At 46.0% G+C, this 25,419-nt stretch overlaps 1 protein-coding gene across 1 annotated transcript in view; it reads right to left on the bottom strand.

Moving 5' to 3' along the window:
- Positions 1 to 19,588, bottom strand: part of PDLIM4 (PDZ and LIM domain 4) — a 45,917-nt gene extending 26,329 nt beyond the window's left edge. Inside the window, exons 1-2 of the mRNA XM_053956883.1 lie at positions 19,456 to 19,588; positions 5,338 to 5,489 (exon numbers count right to left, since the gene is read on the bottom strand). Of these exons, the coding sequence (XP_053812858.1) occupies positions 5,338 to 5,489; positions 19,456 to 19,548 (245 nt within the window). The 5' untranslated portion in view covers positions 19,549 to 19,588. The remainder of the gene's footprint in view (positions 1 to 5,337; positions 5,490 to 19,455) is intronic.
- Between the last annotated feature and the right edge of the window lie 5,831 nt (positions 19,589 to 25,419).

Genomic DNA, 25,419 nt, shown 5'->3' on the forward strand with positions numbered 1-25,419 from the left:
TCCTGTGTCTTACCAAATTTCTAATTTCTCCATCCCCTAAAAATTAGCATTTATCACTTGGGGAAGTGCCAACCTGGATCCAGGTCACTGCTGTTACCATGCAGCCACAAACCATCAGAATAATCATGTTGCTGTATTTTGCCTCCTTTCTCTGGGAGGTGACTCCAGGGTCCTGCTCATCTCCTGACTGCTCTTCACCTCCCACCTGGCACATCATTGTGCTCACAGCTGATTGTTACCACTGATATGGCCATCAGCCTTCTAGAAGCTGAACTTGGTCCAGAAGAAGCTACAGCTGATGCTTCAAACTTCCCAGGCTTGTGCACCTCACCACAATACCCATGAGGTGTTGGATCCGTCCTCTGCAAGGCAGATGAGCAGCATGGGAGCTGAGCTCTGCTCAGCACCCCAAAGGACACAGCTCATTCAGTCAATGTGAAGAAGCTGTAGGATTTCTCCTCCTTCATTCCTCTCAGCTGAAACCATTGTGTATTGCTCTGGAAAGCTGCCGGGTTTCCTCTCTATTAGTCTTCAAGGAGTCCAGAGGGGAAGCTGTGATTCACTTTTTCAGTTGTACTTTTACTGGAAACTTGAGAACATACATTGTCATCCTTCCCATCTTCCAGCAGCTTGCCTGTGCTGCTTACAGCTAACAGACCCCAATAAAATCCCCAGGAACTGGGGGGGATGGGAGGAACATAAACTACGTGAGGTTCCAGGTTCTTTTGGGGCTACATGTCCAGCAGATTCATTACTGGGCTTTCTTACACAGAAACTTTCAGAGAAACTCCATCTCTTTACACAGAGCAGGAACAGACAGAGAATCTTCATAGTCAATTCTCCAATCAGACTCAGCAGTGACATACAGACCAAAGCAAGGGGGAAGAAACTGCTTCCAGGATTTAGTTTAGATAGGAGAATTAAAGCTGAACCTTTGAGGATTTATTCTTTCACACCATAGTTAGGAAATAAACTCAACTCAACCACCCTGGGGTTCTTGGCTGCACCTGGGGCCAGGCAGATGCTCCCAGTTGTCCAGCACCCACCTGGCCCTGTCACCAAAAGAAAGGGCTGGAATCAGATTGGACTGGAAATCATAAAGTGTGAAAGCTGAAAAAGCCCTCTTAGACCATCAAGCCCCACTGTTACCCTGGCATTGCCAAGCCCACCACTAAACCATGTCCCCAAGTGCCACATCCACATGACTTTTAAACCCCTCCAGGGATACGAGGTCCCTGGGCTTGAAAACCCTTTCAGCAAAGAAATTTTCCCTAACAGCCAATTGAAACCTCCACTGGCACAACACACTAACACACTTCTTGCCTCTTAAGGAATTTGTTGTGTAACTTGGAAGCAACTTCACAGTGAGTAAAAAGAACAAGTTTTACCAGGTGTTTGTGAGTAATAGTTCATGGGGCTGCTCAACACCCCGGATCTTTCTCCAACCAGCTGCCACATAACTGGCCTGACCCTTCCTGCACTAAGGCAGGCAAAGTACATCTCATGCTGCTTTGGCTTGAGATTCAACAGCTGGGAAGATGATGATGGAACAGCTGCCTAATTTATCACCAGAGCAGCCTGAACTATCCCACTAAATCTTAATCAGCACCATCATTGCCTTCCCCATGGCCTCACTAAGCCCATGGGAACTCCTGGCCTCCCATTTTGGAGCCATTAACCACAGCCTGAACATCCAGCTCTTGTTCCAGGAGTGCCCAAGTAATTCCTCACATCTTACATCAGTGCCCACATAGGCATCAGTTACATAAATCAACTCCTTTCGTAAACCAATGAGGATTTTCAACCACTTTGTTTCAGAACAGTGAGGCCACTGTGCTGCTTTGCCTTTCACAGCCTCACTGCCCAAAGACAGACTTGCTACATGTTGGGGAAAAGCAGGATCCAAAAAAATCCAGGGACAAAACACCCACTAACTTCAGGGAGGTCAGGGGTCTGGCCATGAAAGGAGGTAGAAAATGGAGGGTGTGAAGAAAGAAGTAAAACCCCCTCAAGAGATTTGTCCTTGATAAAGGACAAAGAGATTTGAAAAAAAGGAAATGTCTGCTAGTCCAGCCTGAGAGCAGGGGCAGCTTCACAGATCCCAACACTGACTGCGGGCTCCAGGGGCACAGGGGAGCCATGGAGCCCAACATGCTTAAAAACCTGTGACATCCCCTCACCAGCAGTTTTCCCAATGTGGGCATAGGGCCAGTTTGTTCAGGAAAGCTGCAGCACAAGCCTTCATCCTCCCTGGCAGACGACAAAAGGTTCAGAAAAAGCTGTGGGGCTCGCCCTGGCCCTCTGGCACAGATGGGCAGGTCTGGACAGTGCTGCCAAGGGTTTCCTGGCAGTCTGTGTCAGCAGGAACAGCGATGCCATGAGGGCTCCCATCCCACACCCAAGGTCCTTGCAAGCAGTGATTTCAACAAAACACAGCTCCAACCCAATTTTATGGCTGCCTTTATTTGATGCATGATACTTGGTCTTGGTCAGGCCACTCAGTATCTCCCCCTTCTTGTTTTCCCCACATTCTGACTTTCCTACTGAACTTCCTAGTCTAAGGGCATTTACTGACCAGAGTCTGAAAACAAAACCCATCTTGTTCTTTATCTCAGTAGCACATAATGTCAAGGGTTGATGGAGAAAGGGCACGGAATGAATCAGTCCAGAGGGCACCAGGGGGATGGAAGCACTGCACAGCTCCCTGCCCTCCCCTTCACTCATGCCTGGCTGGAGGAAGCCTGCTTTGACAAAACAGTTCTTCACTAAAGACATGCAACAAACAGGCTTCTTATTTCAAATGTATTTCAGACAATCGCATTTAAAAATAAATCTTCTTGTGTTGGCTTGCAAACTGTATTTTGTTGAAGGCAGTGTGCAGAAAAGATGTTACTTGAAGAGCAACCTCTGCCCAAAGGAACAGATACTAATCCACACCACCACAGGCAGAGCTTTCTTGAAGCTCAGTCTCAGAGCAGGGTCCAGGGTGTTGATCCACAGCTGTGACAAACAGCAGCGGCTGGACATGCACACAAACCAACAAAACCCCTCATTACTGCCCCAGGACATGGCTCCCTGAGCAGGACCAGGTCACCCCACGTTCTAGGAGGCAGATCCTGGAGCAGGGATCCACTCACACCTAGAGTGAATGCCAGATGTGCTTCCATCAATGACTAACAGCTGGGCAACAGGATCCAACAGGCCACTTGGGAGACAGGAGAGAAATCCAAGAACCAAGTCACTGTGCACCCACTTTGGGCCAAACTAAAAATAGACCTAATAGCTCATCACTGGAGCTGCTGTCCCTGCTGCAGAAAAAAACAAACTACTCAGTTCTTCCTGTCAAGAGAAATGCCACTCTCATGGACATCTCTGGGCACAGCCAAGGTGAGTTCTGCCCTTGGAGAAGCCACCAAACTGACCCAACAGTGTGATCTCCAAGAGGAGCCACCCCAAGCTGAACAGCTCCTCACCTCACCATCTGTTCCTGCCTTGCAGAGCCCTGAGCATTTATTTTTGCCTATGAGATACAAAAGTCTTTAAAATCTGTGTTTATGAAGACTTTAAGGCCTGACAAAACCATTGCAATCCTACTGCTTAGCGAAGACCAACCATGTTGCCCACAAACCCTGCACCACTGAAAGGCTGTGAGCCAGCAACATCTCTGTTAGCAAATTCACCTCCTCTGGACACACCACAAAGTCTCACTGTTAAAAATATCCACACCTTGCTGGGTACAGTTGGGAAAAAACAACCTGAAGCCACAGACCCTCCACACAGCATCTTTCAGATCACCCTGAGGTCACGAATGACCATGGAAAGGGAAACCAAGCAGCCAGACCGTCCCTAACCCCAACAAGGCACATACCAACACTGCTGTGAGAGCACTGTGACCACAACCTCTGCCCTGCGCAGGAATCACCACCTGGGAGAGGAGATGCACCTGCACAGAGATATTCAAGGGTCCAATCTGATCCAAGAAACAAACACCAGTTGATATCAGTGGCTAAAATGAAGTGTAAAGGCGGGAATTCAGTCCATCAATTCACACAGGAGAAACCCTCATCCATGAGAATAAACACTGCCATGCTGCAGGTGAAAGCTGCTTTCAGCAAAACATGGCTCTAACTCCCAGTGAAGCTGCTCTGCTGCCACACCACCCCAGCAGCTGGTGGCTCACCAAAACCTCCTGTCACTACACAAGGACTTTCACCTCTCCCAAGGACAGCTCCAGTAGCCTGCAGACAGTCAGGAAGGGAACCCTGGTCCTGCCCTGGGCACAGGTCCTCCTGGGGGTAGAAGATCACCTAGTCTCCCTAAAACTGCTCCAGATGGAAAGCAAAACAACTGCCCTCCTTGGCTGTGAGAAATTCCACCTGTGTGGAGGGGTTTTGCTCGCTTTCCTTCTTTCCTTCTTTTGTAATACTGAAGCCACATCATCTGTACACCATGGGCTGAGCTCAGAGGACTTTGCTTTAGCCAGGCAGCTCAGAGATGCCTGTCTGAGGAACCACGAGGAATCACTGAGGGTTTGCTCCATTTATGGCAGCGCTCCTTCCCCACTGCCCAGGCATCCAGTCAGAACTACATGGTTTTCCAAGAAAAGTATAAACAGTAAATGATAGCTCTTTATATCAGGAAATGCCTCTTTAATCTGAAGTGGAAAACTGTATCCTCTTATTTAAACTTATGCCAGATAGTATTAGCCATTTGTGAACCTTATAAGGAGCACTCATTTTGCTTGGGTAATTTGTGATTTTGTTATAAAATTAATTCCAATAGAAATCAAAAAAAGACCAAGACAATGAAACCAACCAAACAAAAAACCCACAACACACACACACAACACCCCAACTAAAAAAAAAAAAAAAACAACCAAACCAAAAACACCAATACCAAACTCATACCTTCATTTTGCTTTGAAATATCCTAAAAAGCTAATTTGGCAGGACCTTCAAATGTTTTTTTTTTTTATTGAACAGATGCTTAAAACAATGGGCGGATGTTAATGAGATGAAAGGGTTTGTCCAAAGGACATTTTGATTCCCATGCTGTTCTTGCTTGAGTTGACACAACCACAAAGACTCAAGTCAGGCCACAGCCTGGACAAGCCTTACAAGGTACAAATGATAATCTACATGTAAAAATGAACTGAACCCACTTTTTCTACCAGTGAACTATTAAAAATCATTTTGTTTCACTGTTTTTGAAAACACAGAACAATTACCCAGACCATGGGGATGCTCCAAGAACCCAGCCTGAGAGCACATCTGCTCCAGGGCCAGCCAAAAGCTCTCTGAGCAAAACTGACACAAGAGCACATCAGAGAGAACCAACCTGTTCACAGAGAGCAGCAGCTGGTCCACACATGCTTTGATCTTGTTTTGAGCTTCTAGATGTGTCATGTTGTCCGTGTTCTCTCCGTTAATTGCCAGAATAATGTCTCCTGGGCACAAATCTGCCATGGCTGCTTTACTGCCAGGGTTAATCTGGGAAAAAAAGAAAAGGGTTACTTAAAAGAATGCTGGGTTTCTTTAAAAAGAAGTCAGTTTCTTGGAATAAGATGCAGGTAAAGGGAACAGTTATTTCTGGAGAATATGTGTTTTCTCTACACCAACGTCACCCACCTGAGCTTGGATGTCAGCGCTCTCAGGTAAGCCCCAGGTCTCCAAGGGCCATCCCCTACAACAACACTCTTTGAAATGAGGAATTTCAATCAACTCCAACCACTGTGTGACCAGGTCCCCTCTTCACATTTGTCTCTTCCTTAAAATGAATGCAATACACTCTTTCCAGATGCTCCACACACCTCTGGCTTGCAGACCTTTCATGATGACGCAAGAGTCAGTCCCTAAGTAGCACATGAAAGCCTCCTGTCTGGTTAACCACCATCCCCCTGACTGCTGCCTGAGGAGAGGTCATGTTTGACATCACATTTTCTGGACTGACATCCAAATGACTTGTCTCTTTCTAGCCTTGCGTGGTCACCAGCTCCAGAGGGATTTAGCAGATATGGCACTTGGGAACATGGTTTAGTGGTAGCTTTGGCAGTGGTGAGGTAACAGCTGGAATCAAGGAACTTTAAGATCATTTCCATCCTATACGATTCCATGATTTTATTCTATAAATATCACACAGCTCTTTAAGCCTCCACATTTCTTTCCTGCTGGTTTTGTCAGAGTGCCAGAACCTTATAAAACTTCTAATTTCTTTCCTGAGGAACTAATGACAGGTCCAGGTACAGTTTGTGGTCAGCAACAAGACCAATCCTTTAGCCCATAAAAGAGGTTCTTCGGAAATTACCATTTCATTTACATCATTCTAAATGTGGTTTTAATTTTTACAGTAATATAGAATGACGCAAGGCATATTCAGAACAGGTAAACCTGTCTGGTTAAACTCTGTGCTATGTGTTTTCCCTCTAATTTCCTCTTCAGTTTATTCACAGCATCTCCTAACCAAACACATTTTATCAACTGAGAAGTTACGGCAAGCCTGACTTTTGGTTATTCACGTGTCACTGCATTAAAGCAAGCTGGTGCTTTCATTCTGTTTACTCTTGGTTTACACAGACATAATTCCCTGTCTCAGGTGGTGGGTCCAGACAACACTGGATTTCCAGGAGCGCTGCTCTACCCACCACCTCCCCTTGGCTTACAGCGGTGCAGAACAGCAACCAGACAGACCAGGCATAGCTTTTCAGACAGTCAGACTGAGTGGGGCAGTTCCCCAGTGCCCAGAAGCCCCCCAGCCACAGGTCAGCATTAAACAGGTGGTTCTTTTAGAAAGGGGGCATGCACATGCACATCCCAGCTTTCATCTTGATTTCATATAATCCTACAATGGCTTGTAGGATTAAAGATCACCTTAAAGATCATCTTGTTCCAACACAGAAGCACCTTCCACCCAGGTTGCTCCAAGCCCCATCCAACCTGGCCTTCAACACTTCCAGGGACAATTTGTTCTATTTTTGTAGGGAATTAGAAGAGGATTTAGTCTTACCACAGCAGTCCCTGTGGGCTGCTCTAGAGCTATCCCTGGTGGGAAGCAGAACAGCCCCAGTGTAACACGGGCCTGCTGCACTGCTCCCTGCAGGACCACAGCTACTGGCACTGCTGAAACACGAACCTGAAGGTGTTTGAGAAGCTCCAAACCACTTCTGACAGTTAAGTAGAACTGGCAGGCCAAGTTACAGCTTTTGTTGCACTGTCAGAGTAAATCAGTATTTGCCACTTGCCCTTCAATAGTTTCAGCTATTTGGCTGTTTGGCTCTAACAAACCCGCCCAGGCCAACTGCTCAGGGCTGCCCTATGACTCAGCTGAGGGCAAACAACAGGAGATGTCTTTCAGCTCCACACACATTAGCTCTGACACAGGACATTTCAAGCCAGGACAGGATTATTTTCCCTTGGCAGTGTTAGGGGTTTTTTGACCCCTGTATCTATTCACAGGGCATTAGGGTCCTTTTACAGCCACAGAAGCTGCCAGACTCATCAGAAAGACAACCTAAAGCTCAACCAGCAGCTCCAAGGAAGCACCTCCATGCTCTTGCCTGCTGTTATCTGCTTCCCTCAGTGTTCATCCCTCAGCTCTGGCTGCCAGCAGGCTTTTAGACCAACAGACCTTCAGCTTGACCCAGGACAGCTGTATTTTGTTCTTGTCTATTCATTGCTGTCTAGATGTCTGATGGATTTTTTCCACCTGTACTGATCTTAACCATGTTGTAGCTTCCTTGAAGAATAAGCTGTTCACAAATGGGACTTTTAGCTGTTTCCTATTTTAAGCTTCTGCTTTATTTCAAATTATTTTGGCAGTATTTTCATGCTAGCATTTTATGCTAGCTGTGGAGATGACTCAGGGTTTGAAATGGAGCTGTACTTCAAGAATTCATTTGAAATACAGCATCGGTGTCTCAACAGCTTGGGAATCATTATTGTAATGTCTGTCAGGCCCAAAGTTTGTATTTTAGTGAATAATATTTAAAATACTGTAGACTAAGGTCTCCTAACCCACAGCTGTGCAAAGCCATTGACACCAAACACTCCACAGAAAGCCTGACAAGTCTGGTTATGGGTCGGTGCTGTGCCTGAACCCTAGTGCAGGGGTTCTACCCGCTTTGGACATGGTTTCGTGGTGACCTCAGCAGTGCTGGGTTAATAGGTGGACTCGATGGTCTTAAAAATCTTTTCCCATGAAGCATTCTGTGGTTGTATGACATTGGAGCCCAGCAGTGCATGGAGGCATTGGGATGGAGCTTGTATCTGAGGCACTCACTTGTGCCTCTCTCCAGAGAGCCCTCAGGTCTGCCCTGAGCCAGAACCACAGTGTGTGGACATCAAGGAAGCAACACGAATCTGAGAGTAATCAGATACATTATGAAGTTAAAAACATTGCAGAGAAAACCTGCACCGAGTCACTGCAGCCCTGTGTTCTTGTAAGGGGCCTCCAAAGGAGCTGATGCTTGAAAACAGGAGATAATTAAGAAAAACAGTGGTAAGATTTTATTTGGTTTTGAAGTTTTCCATCTGTGCCAAGAACAAACCATTTCAAAAATCAATGCTGAATGAGCAGAGCCCAATCTGAGACAAATGGATATATAACTCAGGGTGATGTGAGCTGGCTACCCACCACAGGCAGCAGAGAGTGCCCTGAAGCCAAGTCCCAGCTCACGCACCAGGGCCTAATGTGGGTTATGTGCCATGCACCTGCTGCACCCTGCATGTGCCACACCTCATCTTGCCTGGGCTAGGTGCCTGCCAGGACTTGGGCTGCTTGTGTCCTTTTCTCCAGGGAAGAGCTTGGGCAGGGCAGTTACACAGCAGCAAGGAGCCAGCCCAGTCCCTCACACCCTGCTAAGCCCAGGGCAGCAGGGCCCCACACAAGTGCTGGTGTTTCAGGTGGGGAATTCTGTGGGTGGATGGGGTGGTCTAAGCCCTCGTGCCATCAGCAGCTCAGTGGGGTCTTGCTCCCTGTGAGGCCATGTAGCTCCCAAAGATCCCTGCTTGTGCCATGGGGTGACAGCAACAGTCAAGTGTACAGCACCGAGAGTCAACACCACGGGCTTCAAGAAACATAAGTATTTGTATCACAATTCCCCTAAAGGTTTTGATTTTTCAATCAGACAAGAATCCTGCCTAAGCTCTGAGCTCCCAAAGACATAACTTCATGAAGCACTGAACCATCTCTCTGTATGTTCCTGCTCCAGGAGTACCATCCAGCCTCTTCCTTTGTGCCATCCCTGGTGCTCAGCAGGTTCTGAGGCACAGCCTGGGATGCAATCCAGAAGAGCTGAATGTTTTATAGAATCACAGAATGGTTTGGGTTGGAAGGGGCCCTAAAGATCATCTTGCTCCAACCCCCTACCATGGGCAGGGACACCTTCCACTAGACCAGGGTGCTCCAAGCCCCATCCCACCTGGTCTTGAACAGTTCCAGGGATGGGGCAGCCACAGCTTCTCTGGGCAACCTATGCCAATGCCTCACCACGCTCACAGAAATAATTTCTACCTCTTATCTAATCTAAATCTTTCTTACTTCAGCTTAAGGCCATTCCCCCAAGTGTTCTGTGAGTGAATCAAAGCAACTCAGAGGAATGGGTCCAGTGCAGTGGACCTGTCATCAGGGACCATAGCAGGGCTGGAGTGAGCTGGTGGCAAGCTCTTCATGAGATGGCTAGGCAGATCCCAGTGCTACCCACCACCTAAGCACTGCTACGTTTTCAGCAGGAAGGAACCAAGCATGAAATATGTGCAGAACCAGTTCATGTGCTGGGGAGGTCACTGGCACTTGTGTTTTCACAGCTCCTTTTATGCCCATAGAAGCTCTGGTGTGTTCTCAAGGCAGCCGTGCACGCACAGCACGGCCTCCGCTCTGAGAATGTGGTGTGCACGCCTGCCAGCTTTACTGCTCTCCCAAAATTAAATAAAGAACAATCCTCTGAGTTTAACCCCTCCACATAAACAAGCAGCTGCCTCCTCACTTCTCCCTCTGAAAAAATGAAAGATGCTTCAGAATGCTTATAAACAGAAAGGACTAAAAGAAACAAAGCACTTGCCCAGCAATGACATTGTAGAGCAGAGCACGAGGGGGTGTTTGCAGAGCACGTGCCCCAGGTAAGCAGCTCCAGCCTCTTGAGATCCCAGAGAGCAGCCCCTCCCCACACAGCATGCCTGTGGAGGGTGCGTCCTGCAGGGATTTGTTCCCCTAGGGAGCCAGAATGTACTTCCCCCCCCCCCCGCTTTTCTAATAAGAATATTATTCTTCCTAATCCCATCAGAATATGTCTCATTTGTGACATCTTTCCATGTCCTCCACATAGCACTGCGCTTCAAAAAATACCAGAGATCCAATATTGGTGTCTGTCTCAACCCTCTCTATTGTTCCAGTAAGAAAAAGACAAATTTAAAGAAGCAGCTCCCAGTGGACAGCCCTTCTTTCACTGTCCTCTGCCTCTTCAGTCACCACAGAAGGTTCAGTGACAGCACTGCAAGCATCACCTCCACACTATGCCTTTTGCCAAATCATCATCCACCAGGGAACTCTATCTCAATAAATACAACCAATTTTTAAAAGGAATTTTTTTCAATCATATTCCCCACCGCTTTTTCCATGATTATCATCCATCTCTCCACTCTCCTCTAAGAAAATTACCCTCCAGGAGCCCCCTTCCCCAGCCAAGTGGATATTCTGAATGCTATGAAACAGACTGGGATAATCCCAAAGCCAGCAGCAGCTCTCTTATCTGGCCACTGGAGCATCACTAGGATTTACCGAGTGCTGGCATCTGACAGTGACAGGCCATTAAAATAAAGTACACTGGGGCAACTGCCTTGTGCTTAACCTAAATTGGTTGGTGTTGGAGCCGTGCAATCTAATTTAGTAAGCAAGATTATTTGCACCAAGAGAATTTTGCTCTTGAAACACAGTGTTCTACTGTCTCCTCTGGAGCTTGGCCACAGAAGGGAGCCAGGGCTGGGAGAGCATTCAAAGCAGGGTGGAATCCCCATGCCTGCACCCCCTGCTCTCACAGGGACAGGAGCCCTGCCTACTGCAAGGACGGCTCTACTCAGAAACAGCTTTGCTCAAGTCAACTTTAGAATTGGGCAAACACCACAAACTGAAACAATCAATAGTTTAGTAAAAGGTTAATTTGTAACATTAACTTAATCCCTTTTTATTTCTACTCTTTTCCCTAGAAAACTGCGTCTACAGTCACCTGTGTCAGGACTGAAGGAAGAGGGATGCAGCTCCTCACTGCCTGCAAGGCCTCAGCACAGCCATGGGAAATATTAAGTTAGTCTTTATTCTCACAGAATTTTTTTATCCAAATCAGCATAAGGTGCCTATTCAGGCCATTCCCATCTACATAATGACGGCAGCTTTATCTCTGCCACACCTTCACTTTTAATAAAAAGTGCTACTCTAATGCATCCCATCAGTTAGCAAAGCCAGGATTTAATGGGTTAAAAGGTGCAATCCCAAACAAGCCTACACAGACCACACCATTCTTCTCTTAAATCAGTGGTAGTTTGTTGTAGGCACAGCTGGGGGAATTTTCTGTTCTGCAACTGTGATCAAAAGGACTTGATTAAAGTCTTTGAGACACTTTCAAGATAGTGTGACAAAATTCTCAGCTTTTAAACAAAGCCTGTCTGTTCCATGCTATGGGGTAGGGAATGATCTTACATAGCTACATCTTTTAAACAAGAACCAAGATTCAAACAATTAACTAATGAAAATAAATTCCCTAAACCCTTTAAACATTCTTTACAGGGATTCTCTTCAGCTTTTCAAAGCATCCTGCCTTGAATTCCTTGCCAATTCATTTGCATTTTTCTAGTTGCTTATATAAAGTCTGATGTATCAAGACATTATTTAGATAAGCTCACAGCCCAGTACATGAAGAACACTGTTCATGCAATCTGAATTCATTTAACTACTGAAGAAAACAAGCTTAAAACAATAGAAGGGAAAGAATCAGAGTACAAGTATTATAAAAGGCAAGACAGTCAAAAATCCTTTTGAATCCAAGTACTAATGGATCCAAATCCAAATTTAGAAACAGTTTCAGAGAGTAGATCCTAACCCAGCCCAAAATATGAGGTCTCTCTACAAAGAGGCTGAGAATCAATGAAATTGGACATGTGTTTTAGAGCACCCAGCCACTAACCCATGTGCAGACCTCAAAATGTGTATTGAGAAAAACAAGGAAGGGATCAACAAGGATGATCTGGTGTATCTTGTCAGCAGCTCTCTTGCTCAGCCCAAGGCAGGCAGCTCTGGCAGCACTCTCCACAGTCACAGCCACCAGGAGCCCCTTACTCCCTCCTCCAAAGACAAGTTAAAGATTCTGCACAGAAAAGCCCAATTGAGGAATATGGCTGCTACTACACTTCAATCTGCTCTATGTTTACTTTGCCTTGCTCGGGAACAAGGCCAGGGAGGGACAGCTGCCCTGGGGACAGCAGTGAGCCCTTGGTGTGGGTGTGCTTGGAGCACCACTGCAGTCCCCCGGGTACTGCACCTCTGCACAAACCATACTGAGCAGCACCACAAAAAGTGTTTATGGCCAGAATTGCTTCATCTCCTTCAGGGGTTTAGAAGCCAGCTCTTCAGTGAAGTCTTCCCCCTCGGACACCCCCCAATAAGCAGCAGGGCTTCTCGAGCCCTTCTCAGCAGCAAGCCTTAAGTGCTGTGCAGAAGACATGGAGGAGCTGCTTAGAGTTTGCCTTCCAAACCATCTGCCTCTTGGCCAGGAAGGCAGGCTGACACTTTCCTTCCTATCAAAAGGAAAATGTACACAGAGTGATCTCCAAAGAGGAAAAAAATTCTTCAACATAAAAAGTTTAATCCAGTTGGTGAGCATACCTGAAGTTCCATTCTTGCAGCACACTCAGGTGTTCATCACAGAGTGCAGGGATTTGCAGCTTTGCTACACAGCTGCTTTAATGGTGGATGTCACGTATTTTGCAGGGTTTGGTCTTTTGGACCAGAACCTTTACGCATGCTAAAGGTTTCTGAAGTGTTGTGTTGCTTGTGGTAAACAACAGCATTCAGAGCAGTGTCAGCACCCTGCAAACCTCCCCTCTGACAATCTCCTCTGCTGTTATCAACCAGTCCTGGAGTCAACTGCTCAAGACCGCTTCTCTTTTAGCACTGCCCATATCTAATAATTAAAGAATAACAACTTTAAATAATCTTTATTCTGGTATATTTTGTTTTCTGAAGCTCGGGCTGTAAAATGTCATTGCCACATAATCTGCTATCAATCCACACAACCTGTAAAACTACTTAAGGCTTAATGGGTGTGAATGCAAGTTGCTCTGATTGTCAAGAAGGATTGAGTGTGGCTGTGAGGCATCTTTATGGTGTTTGGAAAACTCATTGGCTGAAATTCTCTTGAACAGCGCTCTTATTTTTTTTTTTTTAATAGAGCTGTGTTTTCTGTGTTTTGGGCTTCTCCTGGCTGTAAAAGTTCCTCAAAAGCCACACTGTGGCTTGACATCTTTGCTCTTGCTCAAGTAACATAGTGAAACCTGTGTTTGCTTGAAGTTTTTGTGTAAATTTTGAAGTAGAAACCAAACACCACCTTATCTACCAGGGCCTGGGGCAAGTGGGGTGTTAGGGGCTGTGTACAAACCCACTACATGAACAAGCTCGGTGAGATAGGAGGTTTGCTCTGGCACACATCTGGCACTGATAACAAATCAAGCAGAGTATTTTTCTGTGAACTTGTTTGTTTTAACCTTTTCTATCAACACTGGTAGATCTTGAGAGAGCTACTGTTTGCTTTCACACTTTAGAACCTGTGGTTACAGATGACTTAAAAAATAAAAATGTTTTTACTAAGTGTTTGGGTATCCAAGAACCACAAGTCAATGCATTTTGAGAGCTCAGAAACTGGAAAACAAATTCAGTTAGAAATACTATATTGATCCTTCTAGGATTTCCTGCAACATGTATTTCATCCCCGAGCTATCAAAAATGAAATTAAATTGCATTGGTCTACATTAATTCCACACAATTCATAATGACATATTTGTATTAAAATTAAAGGACTTACCAATTTCAGGAGGACCGGGATTATAACCATCTGTTGTGTTACATAGCAAAAAAAAGTTTAGGACAAAAAGAATAATTGCACATAATTCCCCCTGTATGCTTCTTACACCAACAGGGATGTTCTAGTAAGCCTGTTATCTAACTGTTCTCTTTAACTCACTTTATCAAGTGGGATTTAAGTGCACACTTCTACAAAATAATTTTGAATACCTGTTCCAACAGGCAATCTTTCAATCTTCAAGGAAGACTGACATCACCAGCATTTAAAACAAAAAGAATGGGGAAGGAAGAGAAACCCCAAACCCCTAATCCCAAATACCCAGGGACAATGAACCTATGCTGCTTTGTCCAGCCTGGCAGAAGCCTGGTGTGTTTTCACTGGTGTGCTGTGTTTATTTTGTTAACTTGCCCCAAGGTCAGACCTTGCCTAAATGGATCTACATGAATCACTCTTTCCACCTGCTTTCCCACTCGGGATTATCAGTGTGCTTAATTACGGTAATTAGTATTAGGTTTTCATTCCAGTATGTTCCACCATTACTGTCTCCTGAACCAGCACGAGCATTTATTCTTCTCTTTCAGTTATTAAACAAAACCTCAGCGACAGAAACACTTCAGCAGCAAATATATTTGTGACATATTTCTGTTAGTTCTTATCTGTAGCTCAGATTAACTGCTCTGTGCCAGCACAGCTTCACACTTAAACACCCAGACCTCTCGGCCCTGAGTTTATAGGAATGATGAGAAAAACAAAAACTGACTAGCAAAAGTATTTCCTTCCACTTGAAATAATCCTCCCACTTGAAATACTGTAACAACTTTACTATGCAACCAACTGAGGGACAGCTTTCATCACTCAGCTCTACACAGGCAGCAAACCCACCAAAAGTCAGCAGAAATCAGGTGGGGCCGTAGTTTTGGGATTCAGCACCGCAGAGTGGTTTCTTCAGTCCATTTGGGAGCTCTGAACAGAGAGTGCATAATTTCCATCTAATAAACTATCAAATACATAAGAATTATGTGAAACCAAAAGAAAAAAAAAAAAAGCCTTATGGAAATTAAAATCCTCCTTACTTGTCTCAGAGACAAAATTCCTGTTCCTTTTGCTGCTGCCTCTGATCCTTGCCTTCTACACCGACACATGTGGAGTTCCTGGGGTAACCAAACCTGTTACTCCCAGCCTAGCTCTGGGGAGCCCCTTCCATCTCAGCCATCCCCACCCACACAAGAACAAACCTCCCAGGCCTCCCCAGATATTACACCACTGAGTGGGTTCTCTCTGCATTCACACAGGATCACAGCACAGACTTGGGCATTTGCTGGCTGCCCTGTCAGAGTCAACAAAATCACTTTTACTGGAATTCCTTCCTCAGCAGAATTCTTTCTCGAGTATCCTAACCTTTAACAGGACACGTCTCTGCTCAAATGTGAAAGCTGCTTAAGTTTAAAAGTCAACCTTAACTCAAACAATACCTGGATAATGGATTGCAGACCAATTATTTCTCATCCTTCTTGTGTTACAGTTCCCAGCCAATGCTGAAACTTGCATTTTTGCTGCTCCACTAGAGACCAGTGGGTAAATTAATGTTGAAACCAGCAGATAAAGGAAAAATTGTACTAAAATCTCATTCAAAAAATACTGGAATTGGTCCGTTTGTCAATTATCTGTTTATCCAAGTAGTTTATCTATGATTTCAAAAACAGCAAGTGCATGGATTAACACGGGCAGAACTGGGCAGATGATGACATCAGCTGCTCCAGGAGCAGGACAAGCAAGTTCAAGTGATTAAATGCATTCAGCTCCTCTAGTTACGCTAATGACTGATTATCTTTTAATCCCAGGCAAGGGGTAGATCAACTGTGATCCCACACAGAGCCACAGCACTCACTGATGTGGTTACAAGCACAACACTGAGAATGGCCAAGTGAGTTATTCCATTCCTGCTCCTGAGCCATGGCTGCTGGTCAAAAGGAATGTTGTCACTGGAGTAAGAGCCACAGGGAACCCCCTGTCCCACAGAGGGCAAACACAGCACCCAGTATTAGCCTGCTCCACCAAGGAAAAGCAGCTACTAGAAATTTAATTAATCTTAAAACCACTTTCTGTCATGTCATTAAGGTCAACTCAAAGCAGATCTTTTGGATCATCTCCTAACCACATAAATATCATTAGGAGGGGTAACCATTAATGATGTGATGTCCTACACCTAATGTTAGCTTGCTGTAACACTGGGTATAAAACAAACTGTGTTCCCCCCAAGAGCATAGCCTGGGGCTACAAATCCCCCCCAGCACTGTGCTGAAAACAGACCAGTATCACCCTCCAGGGCTGCGTGCCCCCAAACCAGCCCAGCAAACTCCAGCCCTGCTAACATGGGTCCCCCTGAATATACAGGAAGAAACAGGAGATAAAAGGGTAGCTATAGCACACCTAACTTTTCATGTGACTGCATGAGAGAGATGCACTAAGCATGCCCTTCTGGATTTGCATTTATCTTTAATACCAAGGAACTCAACACCCCACTTGGAGCCCTGACCTCTCCAGGGCAGAGTTCAGCATCAGCTGCTCAGCAGAGCAATCAGATCCTTACCCCTTGTCACTTAAGACTTATCAAATCACAGAGGGAAGTGACCTGTTTTCAAGAGAAAAAGACCATTGCTTAATGTCATGAGCCTATTTGAGACAGCTACAAGGGACAGACTGAATACCACCAGCACCACAGACACAGCCACCTCACAGAGGCCAAAGGCCAAAGTAACCCTTGTGAGCAAGTCAAGTTCTGTTCCAAAGCAGGACAGGGTCATTGTCATGTTCCATGCTACCAAATCCATATATTGTCATTTGTCTCTTGACAATATTATCACAAGACACTTTTGTGGACCAACTTCAGCTTTGTCCCCTGCCTGACACCTCTCTGCCCTGCACCACTGTGCCTCTTCCTCAGCTCACCCTGGCAGCTCCTTTCATTATTTCCAGCCTCCAGCACCCAGAGCTGAATGTGGGTGCCCTTGGATGCCTCAAATCCCAAACTGCAACCTGATTTCTCAACATAACCAGTCCAGGTAGGATGCTTGCAGGGCTGTACAGCCCAAACACCTTGTGACACTTTGATCCCCAGCCCCCTTTGGGCCAAGCACAGGGACACAGAAATCCCACATCCCTCAGGCAGCCCTGCACACCAGAACATGTTGGCATCTTGGGCCCACAGCTGGATGTGGGAATCAGAGTGTGGTCCTGCCTCCCAGCAGAATTTCTGCTTTTCCAAAGATGTTTGTAATTAAATGGCATTTTAGTATGAAACAAATAAAACTGAAATTAAAGAAGAAAGGCACTTTGAAAGGAAGCAGAAGTCAGCCAAAAGCCTCTACAATTAGCAAGAATCTCGTGCCATGAGCCAGGCTGGGCAAAGGGGATGGAGGCTTCTCAATCCTGGAGACGGGAAGCCCCCCAGCCCCCTTGCCAAGATTTAAAGCCAGAAAGAACTGATTTCCTGGACAATTGCAGAATAAAAGGGAATATAGCATCACAACAGCCACGATCAGTCTTCTGCACAGTAGTAGGGTTGCACAGACCCACCACCAAGCAAAGCCCAGGCTCCCCAGGGAGCCCTCCAGCAGATCCTTCCTGCACCCCCATAGCCAGGAGCTGCAGCAGAAGACAATTCTTCCCCAGCTTTAACATTCTCAGGCACTATTTGCAAAGCAAGCGAGGTCTTTTCTTGTGTCTAGAGACTAGAGCCCAAGCAGAGCACCCTACATCTCTATTTACATCCTAGTGATTTGTTTACCATGCTCTGGGAGCAGGCGTTAGAGTACAGCACATCAGAGCATCAGCCCACTCCTCGGTGGGAACAGAATTTAAAAAGGATCCAATTTAAAAGGTTGCCAAAAGGAATAACACCCTACATCTGCTTCTTGCATTACAACTCCTGGTGATCTACAGCAAGACTGGCCTGAGGAGAATCATCCTCCTCACACCTCCCAGGTTTGCTGAATCAAATAAGAAATTTGGCAAGCCACCTATCTAGGCAGAAGCAGACTTATGTTTTTCCTGTTTAATATTAAGCCAGTTTTTTTTTTTTCAAAGTAACCAGAAAACTGGCTCCTTCTACTAAGTTCAGATGTTCACTTCTACAACAAGAACATTGCTACAATTGCTGGGAAGTGATTTTTGATACATCCCATATTACCGGGGGAGAAACAGAACTCTCCATGTCCAGGAGGTTCAGGCTGAACCCCTAAAGCCGAGTGTCCCTTGTCACAGCACATTACCCCAGCTGTGTGGACACCTGCCCACTGTGCTGCACAGCCTGCACCACCCTGGCCTTCCCTCTCCTCCATCCATCTCCTCCTGTTACTCCTCCAAAACAGCCCTCTCTGGAGCTGGAAAGGGACAGGCCAAAGTAAAAACAGAAACAAAGCCATGCAATAGACATGTTTGAACTCAAAGACAAACTAAATCTCTTTAAAACACGCCGTCTTCCGCGATTATTTATTCGAAGCTCAAGATACACGTTTTCTCTTTTCTGTCACAGCTTTGGTAGATGAATGAAAAGACGGCAAACAGCTTGTGTGCATTACAACAGTATTTTAAAGTTACAGCTCCTTTCAAATGCACTCAGTGTTTGTTCCAGAAATTCAGCAGCAGCTGCCCAGGGGAGCTCGGCAATGCTACAGAGCCCGACATGCCGGGAAGGCAAAGCAGCTCAGGGCACCCAGCCCTTCCCGGGGCAGCTGCACGGCCAAGGAAACGTGAGTGCCCAAAGCAGAGTGCCCAGCTCACACACAGCACCTCATCCATCACACAGCCCATCACACCGCCTCGCCGCGAGCCTTCCTGCATGGGGGATGGTTTGTTTTCACGTATGTCTACACACAAAGCCTATTTCAAGCTATCTGTGGCGTCTTAGCAAAGAATTTTCCAGAATACACATTTGCGAGGTCAAACACAAGTGTGAGTACACTTACACAGTAATTATTACCAGCCCACGTAGACCCCAGAACACTGCAGCCTGCATAGAGAAACTTCTTTCTGACTTAACTCATGCCTTCTTTTAAAACCCCAACAGCCTGTGAACTCAGTCCAGGGCACAAATCCAAACCCTGTGAACACTAAAAACTTTGAAAGCAGAATCCTTATGAATTAACATCCAAAAAAATAAAGCATGGAGAATGCTCTAACACTGGGAAAAGCAGCTGAAACAGTGCGAAGCTCAGAGGGAAACACTTACTGGGGTGTATTGAGTGTCTATAGAACAATTTGGGGCTCAACAGAGCCCAAGCGCCGCCACCCGCCGGGCCCGGGCAGAGCCCGCCCGCCGCCGGGTACCGCCCGCCCGCCACCCATCACCTGCGGCCGGTCCCCGCTCCGCTCCGCTCCCCCTCCGAGCTCACCCTGGAGATGGTCAGCGGGGCGCTGAAATCTTTACCGCCCACCAAACGAAAGCCCCAGGGCGAAGGGCCACGCAGGACCACCGAGTGGGCCATAGCGGCGGCGGGCGCTCCCTGCCCGCGGACTGCTGCAACTCCGGCTGCCGAGCGCCGGCCGCCGCTGCTGCCCGCCGGCACGGACCGAGCCCGCCCCCGGCACACCCCGCCTTCAAGGCGGGCCGGGTCCAGCCCGCCTCCCCGGCCCGCCTGCCCTTCGGGGAGCTTTAGCACGGGTTTAGCCCTGAATCCTTTTATACGTGGGGTTCGGAGTGACTACTCGCCGTGGTAAAGTTGCAGTACCTTGCTAGTAGTAAAGCATACGTTTGGTGTGCTCAAAGCCCCCCCTCACTGCAGTTTCACCCTCTGCAGTGGAAGAAAAATGATGCAATAGGTCAGTAAACGTTTGGTTGTGACTGTTTTATTCATTACAATAAGTCTCCCGAATGAGAAAAAAGTTCAAGGAAATAATCAGATTTGGTTTAAAGCAGTTTGTGAATCTTCCGTGGTTGTCACTTGGGCAAAAGATAAACTTCCAAGAAAATAATCACAGAATCACAGAGTGGTTTTGTTTGGGATGGACCCGAAATGTCATCTCAAACCAACCCCCCACTGTGGGCAAAGACACCTTCCACTATCCCAGGTTGCTCCAAGCCCCATCCAACCTGGCTTTGAACACTTCCAGGGATGGGGCAGCCACAGCTTCACTGGGCACCCTGTGCCAGAGCCTCAGCACCCTCATAGGGAGGAATTTCTTCCTAATATCCAATCTACCCCTTCCCCCTTGTTCTGTCTCTCCAGGCCCATGCTCCAAGTCCCTCTCCAGCTCTCTTGGAGCCCTTTTGGGCACTGGAAGAGACTCTCAGTTGTCCCCAGAGCCTTCTCTTCTCCAGGCTGAACGCTCCCAGGTGTCTCAGTCTGTCCCCACAGCAGAGGTGCTCCAGCCCTCAGAGTATCTTCATGGCCATTGTGCCCCAGCATTACTGTGTCCTTGCAGGGGTCTCTGGAGCAGCACCTGGCACTGCAGAGGATCTCAGTTTCCTGGTGGTACAGCTGCTGGAGCACCATGGAGATGTCTATGCTGCCAGTGATTGTTTAATGGGATGGTTTGCAGGCATACAGTGGTGTGTTGGAGGTGGGGTGGGTGGTCAGCAGAGCTGCAGAGCATGTGCCCCAGAAGCTGAGAAAAAATCTCCAAATATCTGTAAAATTTCCTTTTCTTCCTGGAAAGGGCTCGACCAGAATATCCCACTTGAAAAAAGAACCTAACAAAGGATTCATTGTTTTAAAAGTCCAGTTTCATTGAGCACCTTCTTGCTGCCTGGTTTCTGCAAGTTTGATTTATGTGCCACTTGCTGTGAATGCTCGTGACACGTTATTGCTTGTGGCATGGGAAGGTTTGTGTTACTGGGTCATTGCTGTGCCCATTTTCTGGGCTTTGGTCTGGGACAGGGGTCACAGCTGTGACTTTTAAATAGGCTCCTGAGCTGTCCTGCAGCTTTGGGATTTAGCAGCATGAGTACAGTCTACATGCTGTGTCGTGAACCTGAAACACAATAAACTTGGTTTGCTTTGCTCCAAAGGTGCCTGCAGAGGAGAGGTCCAGCTGCAGCCAATACCAGCAGAGCTTTCCCCTACTCTTTGTTCCTCCCAAATGCCTGCCTTCACCAACAGAGGCTACACAGGCAGACTTTTGTCTGGGTGGTGAATCATACCTCCTTATTCCTGCATGATATCACCCAGCTTACAGAAGCCTGGGAGTAGGCTGGTCTGAGGTTTCTTGCTTGTGTTAGAAAATCCACCCAGCCAAACAGCAAAATTTCTCTCGCAGAGAGCTGGGACACTGGTTGTGTCCCACCTCTCCTCCTGTTGCTGTTCAGTGGTGAAGAGGATTCTCTGAAGGACAGAGTTAAAAATGTGCACAAATGCAGCGTGTCAGCAATGGCATCTCCTTCCTCTTAGGAGGGAAAAAAAAATTCTTTCTGTGAAGGGCACTAAGTTTACTGGAAAGTAGCAACAATAAACCAGTGCTGTGCGAAAAAAAAAAAAAAAAGAAGAGGAAAAAACTAAACCCACAGTTCAGTAGAGTCAAACATTTCCCACTGCCTTCGCTGGAGCTCCATTCCCTGGGTGGGTTCTGAGCTGCACCCTGCTGTGAAGGGCAGCTCTGCTGTGCAGCAAAGCTTCAGGGGTTCCAAGTAATTTGCTGGCAGAGGCAAGAGATGATCAAAACACAGAAATCCCCTCCATTAGAGTGTTCATTTCAAAAGCAGACAGGAAACTGCTGGCTCCGAGGCACTTTCTCTTCAAGGCTTTTTGAATGCTCAGCCCAGATCACTCCTTATGGAACTGATGCCTCATCTGAAACTTAACCCAAGTAAAACAAAATGAGCCAAATTGGTTTAAATTTGTGGGTGTGTTTATTCCAAATGAGACTATATTCCAGAATATACTACACTGTGTGTAGAGGCAGTTTTACTATGAAGAAAGCTATATGCATTTGAACTGCTCCTGTTTGAAAGTGTTCACATGCAGAGCAGCTCTCAGGATTCAGAACTGTATCAGGAAATAATTTTGCACCCCTCTGTCATAGATGTTTTTCCCCAGGACGCAGGGAATAAGAAAATTAGCTAAAGAGGTCCGTGGTTCACAGGTGCCCTGTGTCCTTTCAGCTGCTCACACACCTTTCCACATGTGCTTTCTTGGAGCAAAGCAAACATGACTCTGCAGTCTACAGAGGACCCAGTCAGCTCTCACTTCAACCACGAAAAGTGGGCTTATAAATTTCTGGTTTTGTCTTTGATAGAATAATAGAATCACAGAATGGCTTAGGTTGGGTGGGACCATGAAGATCAACTTATTCCAACCCCCACTGACAGGGACACATTCCTCTAGAACAGGTCGCTCAGTGAGAATTTTTCAATTCTATTTCAGGTCATTTCTAAAATCTAATTGGAACCAATTTAGAGAAATTAACAGGACCAACAGCAGCTGAACCTTGCTGTGGGAGCAAGCCTCAACGTCAGCTGAAATACAGTATTGCCCATGTGCTCATTCTTCAGCTGAGTGCTGAAACCCTACAGCGAGCTCTAACAAAGACCACACATAAGGGAGGTCAAACATATTCATGAATTCAATCTCATCACTCTGTTCACTTTATCTTTCCCCTCCCTGATATTTTCGTTGATATTTGTTTCCAGTATTTTTCCACCCCAGAGACTTATCACCTCTTTGTTTCTGTTTTTGACTATTCCATACTTTGCCACCGGTGACATTCTCAGTTTCCTTCCTTTGTTATCACAGACCGACTGGGTAAACTAGGGATCTTTGTGTCCCATTTTGAATGAACATTCACGTTTTCCATCTGCCACCCTCCCAATATATAGCAGAGGTCTGCGTTTATCTGAGAGTCCTGATAATGACCCTTCAATGCTTTGTTTTTGAGCATTTGTCCATATGAGAGTGATTTAAAGCATCATTATGGCTTGATAGTTCTTCTTCAGGTCAGGAGATTTTCTTGCTTTTACAAATTGCCATCAGGGCTCTGGCTGTTTCTGCTTAGAGCCATTTCAGTGGCTGAAGTTAGTCATGAGTTATCCATCCCTGGAAGCATTCAAGGCCAGGTGGGAAAGGTCTTGGAGCAACCTGGTCTAATGGAAGGTGCCCCTGCCTTGGCAGGGGATTGAAATGAATTTTGAGATCCCTTCCAACCCAAACCATTCCGTGGTTCTATGATTTAAAAGCAGCTTTAAGCACCAAACTAGTTGTTAGCCTGTGGGTTGGCCTTACCAACAGCCACACTACTATTAAAATTGTGTGTCAGAGGCTCATGGTTTGTGTTTGAAAATCATTTGTTGTGAATGGTTATTTGTATTTTTTAATGCTGGTTACTCCTCTTCATATTTTTGATTGGAAAAAGCCCCTAAAAGTGATGTTGATCATATGAATTCAAAATCCTTGTGGGAATAAAAAACTCCAAGCAATGTTTCATAGCATTTGTGCAATTTGCCCTCCCAGTAGTCAGTGTTTCTCAGAGTACAATTTCTTTTCCTTTCCTACATAAATGAGTAATCCTTGATTTTTTCATATTAATTTCCATTTCCATTGCCTGAATGAGTCCTTTCTGGTGCCTTCCTATCCCGAGAGGATTCACATACAACAGATTCTCAGGGGTTCCAGTTTATTCCATTACTTAATAGTTAAAAAAAGAAAAAAATTCCAAAGCCTCAATATCCTGTGAACAATTAAATTTGAAACTCCTTACTTGGATTAAGTACAGGCAAATCTCAACCCTATGGCAGCTTTAGCTGCAGGTTTCCAAAGGATTACTTAATTTATAGGCTTTGCAGAATCTCTCAGATCTGAGTTATTATTTTGGCTTTTGAAAGTTCCTTGGCAGATGCCCAAGTGTTGGGAACTGTCATTCTGAATTCTGTTTAATTCATTTGTTTGTCTAAATCATTTCTAAGAAGTTTGTCTCATGGATCTAAGCATCCCACAGAGAAAAATCCAGCTGTGATAGAAACCATTAGGATAATGAAAGAAATCTCATTCCTCCAGTAGAATTTATTCTCTGTAATCACATTCAGGCAAAGAAGCCAGCTGCCTCCCAAGGCTTTGGAGATTTAAGAGATTGAAGCAACCTGGTCTAATGGAAGGTGTCCCTGCCCATGGCAGGCTGTTGGATCAAGATGATCTTTAAGGTCTTTTCCAACCCAAAACATTCTATGAGTCTATAAAAACTAAGAAACTTCACTGTACAGGGTCAGAGTCATCTTTGATTTGCAACACTGTGCAGCAGGAGCAGAGTCACAAAAGGGACAAAGGCAAATCCTTTCCCTTTGTAAGATGCAGATGCCTTTGTTCAGAGAGTAAAATGCAGCAGGGCCTGACACAAAATGCAGTTTATTCTTCTATTCTGGCAAATGTTCGTGAGACAATATTCTAAGTTATTCTAAGTCTTGCTCATCAGGCTACCAGAACTTCACGTGCTGGGGTTTTGCGACCTGCTAAGCAGCAAGGACAAGTCCCTACCTCCCAAACCCTGCAGACTAAACACAAGATAAGAGCCTGTGATGGATTTCCCAAGGGGAGCAACAGGAAGCAATGACACAGTGTGGCCAGCTCACATCAGAGCTCAACAGCAGCCTGCCCTTGATAATGGCAGCTCTGCAGAAGGCTGTGGACAAGGACAAGGCTGACATCAGGGCTCAAAGAAAGGTCACAATGCATTCAAAATGTTGCAAATAAACCACTTAAAAAAATATATATATTTCCTTCTTACCAATTTTGCTGGAAAATGAATTGTTTTCATGTTCACCCTATTCTCAGTCTCACTTTCCATCTCAGAAGTCAGAGCAAACAGATGAGCAAGTGCCTGTTAGGTCCCATCTGACCTTTCTCACTTTAATCCCCAGACTGAGACTAATGCTGTGACGAGCCAGGCAGCACAGAGCTGGCAGGTGGGGACTGTCCTGCTGCCCTGCCACACTCACTGCTGCCACACCAAAGCAGATCCTTGGGTCTTTTTCACCTCACTTGTGTAGCTGCAAGCCTGGAATAGAGGGAGCAGATGGAAGAAGCTGGTCTGTTTGCTTGGAAGGGGCATGACCTCCTCTCGGCGGGTTCAGCTGCTGCTGACAAGGGCAGGATTAACCCTGGCTCTCGCCCTGCCAGAGCTGTAACCTTTTCACAGCCATGCCACTGTGACCAGTGAATGGCATTTGACAAAATCAAAAGAAATATTGGCACAATATTGTAAGCAGAAGATGAGATTACAAGTGATTTGCTTTTCCTGCAAGGATAATTGTTCCCATTATGGGATTAAACTGATTGATTTCCCATCAGAAACAGTGCCTGGATGAACAAAGTCAAAACCCCTGGTCTAATGTGAGTCACTTCACTGAGCAGCTAAACACTGATATTTTGTTG

The sequence above is a fragment of the Vidua chalybeata genome, chromosome 15, assembly GCF_026979565.1.
Source record: "Vidua chalybeata isolate OUT-0048 chromosome 15, bVidCha1 merged haplotype, whole genome shotgun sequence".
In the NCBI taxonomy this organism is placed as follows: domain Eukaryota; kingdom Metazoa; phylum Chordata; class Aves; order Passeriformes; family Viduidae; genus Vidua; species Vidua chalybeata.